Source organism: Gossypium arboreum, chromosome 11 (assembly GCF_025698485.1).
Source record: "Gossypium arboreum isolate Shixiya-1 chromosome 11, ASM2569848v2, whole genome shotgun sequence".
Taxonomy (NCBI): Eukaryota; Viridiplantae; Streptophyta; class Magnoliopsida; order Malvales; family Malvaceae; genus Gossypium; species Gossypium arboreum.
In genome coordinates this window covers 17,135,607-17,140,506 of record NC_069080.1, presented here as the reverse complement: position 1 = coordinate 17,140,506, position 4,900 = coordinate 17,135,607, and the positions used below count along the sequence as shown (strand labels likewise).

General features: G+C 33.4%; 1 protein-coding gene across 1 annotated transcript; it reads right to left on the bottom strand.

The window, feature by feature from the left end:
- Positions 1 to 2,607: 2,607 nt before the first annotated feature.
- On the bottom strand, positions 2,608 to 4,481 carry LOC108471261 (uncharacterized). Its single transcript, XM_017772896.2, has one exon. It carries the CDS (start codon positions 4,189 to 4,191, stop codon positions 2,860 to 2,862), a length of 1,332 nt encoding a protein of 443 aa, XP_017628385.1. The 5' UTR covers positions 4,192 to 4,481; the 3' UTR covers positions 2,608 to 2,859.
- Positions 4,482 to 4,900: the final 419 nt, after the last annotated feature.

Here is a 4,900-nt window from a genome sequence, read left to right as displayed (position 1 = left end):
GTAGAGTGAAGCATTTGTTGACAAGGAACTGGAAGGTTAATTTCTATCGAGTGACTAATAGAGCTGCACACACCTTGGGTGGGATGCCTTTCAATTTAGCTCTTATTTATAATTTCAATGCTGGAGGATGATAGACTAGGAAACCATTTTGTTACACTTACTACTGCTTTCTTTGTATTAGACCTGTGGCCTCTTTTATCTTACCAAATAAAAAATTAAAAATTATCATGTGTACTTGGGTAATATTAGAACATAATAAATAAATAAATAAAATTAGATGCATAAACTACTTGTAAAATTAAAAAACTTCAGAGACAATGTGTATATAAAGCTCACCCAAATTCCAATAGTTAACAAAGAAGGCTCCCATGATGAACTAGCAATCAATTGGGCGCATTTGGGTACACATAACCAAATGAATGGTGGTGCTTTGTTCTGTAGCCCACGAGAATTGTATGCCACTACCAATTTCATTCCTTACCCGAACAGCATGGGCATGTTAAATCGAAGCACATGATTCTTGTCAGGCAGCTAAAGAGTGAAGACAAGGAACATTTAAGATAAACGAAACGCTTGAGGTTGAGTTTTCTAATTTCTTTGCCCATCCTCATTATTCACTACCTTTCTGTTTTTAGTAATAAGTAGGAAGGGTACCGACTCATTTTTGGGTAAATTATATAAATAGTCATTTAACTATTAGCGTATTTATGTTTTGGGTACTCAAATTCAAAATTTTTTATTTTAGTCATTAGTGTTTTCGAAATTTAATAATTTGGTCACTCCTCTTTAAATAAAATATTTATAAAATACATAAATAAATATAAAATATTTATAAATAAATAAATATCTATTTTTCTTATTTTCTAACATGAAAATTATTTATTAGACAATTAAGAAGACTTTACGTAGATTCAATTTTTTCCCTTTGTTTCAACATTAAGGACCATCATATTTAGCTCGGGTCAAAAATTACAACATAAGGTCGAAAAGGATAAAAATCAATGTTTTTAGGTTGTTGCCTAAAACGGGTTTTTTGCGTTTGAGTTTCAGGTTGTGCTTGAGAACGGGCGTGATTGAGGATTCTACAGGTGAAAATAAGGCCTTGGAGACCCAATAGATGGAAGGTCATGTCGATAGCTCCACAATCAATTCTTAGTTCAATGACGTGATGATGGAAGATGTGGAAATTGAGAAGTTTGTCGTAATGGTTATTGGTGCCAATGATAGTTAAAGAAGATAGTGCCCAATGCTTAGCAAATTTGACGAGGACTAAAGAGTGAGGTCAAAAGTATAATAAAATTTATTATTTATAAAATAAACTAAAAGGAAATTTTTAATTTGATTTAAGTCTTGCTCTTGGGTTTTTTTTAAATATTTTATTTATAATAGTATTATTTTAATAAATAAATCATGTCAAGAAAATAGAAAATGATTATTCATTTATTTATAATTTTATATGTATTTTCATAAAATTTTATGATTTTTATCGAAAAATAAACTTTTAAATATTTTATTTTAAAAATTTTTTGAATTTTTAAGAAGTAAAACTAAATTGATATAATGTGTAAAGTTGAGAGTTAAATTTATTGAATTTTTAGAATTAGGACTAAATTGATAGAATTTATAAATATTGGAAGGTTAAATTTGTTATTATGCTAATTAAAAAAAAGTCATTGTTAGTGATTTAACGGAGTAGTGACTAAAATAGAAATTTTTAGACTTAAATGACCAAAATAAAAACAGGTTAATAATTACGTGACTATCTTTATAGTTTTGTTTTTTGTTTTTTTTTTTTTATGTCAAACGAGTAATTGAACTCCACAGGAAGATGTTACGTACTGCCATATCTTTGTCGAACTGAAACAATATCTTTGGTCTATGAAGACACAAGCATGTCAAAACAAGTGAATCTGATGAACTGTAGCTGAAAGCCTGAAAATCTATTTCATAATTCTTTCAGTTTTACATACCTTTCTTTAAGCTTATTATGTTCAAGGTTTCAGGTATAAGGATTTAATTATTTTATGCAAAGGGCCATCATTTCTATTGGTAGGTGGTTGTGTGAGATGCATTCACGTTGTAAATTTATTGCCTCCTCAGGTAGTCTTTTAAAGCAATTAAGGTTTTTATAGAGTAAAAAGACAAAACCTCAGTTCAACCATGTAAACATATCGACCTATTAAAGGATTCTTGGATTTTCAAAAAACTTCTCTAAAAATAGCTGACCTTTCCTAAAAAAATGTAAAATTTTCAATAAGATTCATAACTACAAATTGTTCAATTTAGATGCCAACCCGAGAATTTATGAACAATGTCAAAGATCACTTGATGGATATTAAGTGAAACTTCCATTAGGCTGTTTAGAATTGCATATGCTGCATGTGACATAAACTGAAGGGCCCTTAAACCATTATTTAGAGAGAAAAAAAACTAAATAAAGGTTTCCTTTAAGGAATCAATGATTGTATGGGTTATGATAAAGCATCAATCTAGGCCTTCTGATTTAAAACAACATTATTGCAAAAGCTTGTAAAAAAAAGCCTAAACACCTACTCGACCAAAGCATGCATAAAAGAATCACCAACAAAGCAGGAAAATGGGAAATCATTTGTTTGCCATAACAATAGGAAATGATCAAATGTTCAAAGTTGGATTTCCGCATATTGTTTGATGTTCCACCACATACAAATAGGGAACAAGAAAAAGAAAAAGTTACATTTCATGTGAAATCAAAAGAACATATTTACTCTGTGATCGTTAGAGAAATATATAGATATATATATATATATATATATATGATATATCCGCTATTCTCATCAAGCTTAAATTAACAAAAAAGAAAAAAGTGGAATCTAAAATTCAGTGGTACCCTTTCTTGCCATGCCTGCTGCTAACATGGTGCAACCATCCAATCCCTTTGAGGGCCTTTGAGATCTTGACAAGGTTAGGCCTTCCCATTCCCAAATTCATCTTCCCAGCTGAGAACTTGAGAGCCTGTAAGCAGCACAATTGCCCATTGGACTCTTCCTCATACTCCTCCTCATCATAATTATCATTATCGTAGCAGTAATCTTTGTTGTTGCCACTTTTCTTTCCTTTCTTTGAGCTGCTTTTCATTTCTACTTTATTATGGGAATGGGAGTCAGTTTCATATGCCTCCCAAAGCAAATCCATCCCTTCAGTACCCTCAGCAACGTTGTGTGAGTGTCTCTCTTCGAAAAGTTTGCATGCCAATGTCCTCTTCCACTCCTTTTGTTTCCTCATTGACCCAAAGTTGCCAAGATTTGATCCCATTATTTGGTAGTTATAATTGTCTCCATTTTTACTACCCCATTCACCTCTCACTCTCGGGGAATCATTCACCACTGCTTTGGCAGCATGCTCAAATCCATTATCAGCACTGATCACTTTAGGAGGATCACTTACTTTATTGGCCTCGGATCCCCTTCTCATGAATTCTTCTTTTTGTTCATCACCTTTATTGGACTCCACGCATAGTGACTTGACCTCTTTGTCTATCTTTTTGGACGACAAATTTTCAACCCCATCTTTTTCCTGCAAAAATTCTTCAAAGATCTTCACTACCGCCTTTACCTGATTCGTTTCCGGTCGCCTAATCTCTGCTGGTTTTTCATCTAAAGCAGTACTCGTCGTCGACGTTTCAGCCATACCTAAGCTACCATCGTTTTCAAAGCTCGGACCTTGGTCGATGGAAGCTTCAACAGCTCGAAAGCACTCTCCTTGGGACTCCACCGCCAAAACATCATCTGGATTTTCACAAGTTTCGACGACAGTAGTCGACGCTTCAAACATGATCTTAAATGCTTCAAGCTCTTCGAAGCATCCAAAGCCATCGCTTTCAGCATCGTCAACTTTAGACCTCAACGTTTCAACAAGCGTTCGGTAGGCAGTAAGCAGGAAACTTGCCTTCGAATCCGGTGAGCTGTCGAGGTGGAAAGCCCCACCATGGTTGAAAAATGTGGGAGTGAGAGTAAGAAAGGCCAGAAGTAAAAGGGCAGTGGTGACGAAGAGAGGGGAAAGGAAAGAGAAAACCTTGAAGAGGTAAGGGGAGAAGAAGATGAAGTAAGAGAAATACAGAGGGTGAGAGAGAAGGAAAGAACAAAAGAGCATAAAGTCAGAAAAGAGAAGACTTGGCAAGTCCTTAGGTTGCTTCTGGGCAGCCAAAGACATTTTTGGTGAAGAAAACGAGAGAGAGTATCAAAGTAAGAGATGGAAGATGGCGATGGATGACAACATTCTAACACGAAACCAAGACTTGGAGAAGAATTTTGGAGAGAGAGGGCGAGAGAGCGGCGTGAATAAAGGGAAGAGATTGATAGAGAAATAAAAAAGAGTAAGAGCGTAACTACCGTAGCCATTGATATGAAAAACAAAAGTCGCTTTAGAAACTTTCCCTGTCTTGTCCCCGGCCCCTTCAATTATCTCCATTTCGGATCAGTGATTGATGTGATTCTCCCTTTCTTATAACGCTTAATAATGAAACCAGCTATCCAACGAGTTGGGTATTGAATATTTGAGATCAAAATTCATTTTACGTGATTGTATACCTAAATTTGAATTGGCTTAATTTATTGATTTTAATTTGAATTATATTAATTTTAATTTATTTATATTTTTAATTGTTCAATTCTACTTTCTAATTATATGAATAATTCATATTATAATTTACTCCGCCATATAATTATATTTGTAGCACTTTAATATATATATATATACATATTGCTTAGTGACACTGGTGCTTATTCTAAAACTTATTTTATGGGTTTGTATTAGAAATGCAATCTTGTGTCGTGTGAATTGATGTTATATGTGTGTATATATATATATTATCAAAATTGTGTTACTCAATTATAAATGTTTAAGAAAATATAACACTTAT

Coding starts and splice junctions, on each gene's coding strand:
- LOC108471261 (XM_017772896.2), bottom strand. CDS start 4,191: ATGTCTTTGGCTGCCCAGAAGCAACCTAAGGACTTGCCAAGTCTTCTC.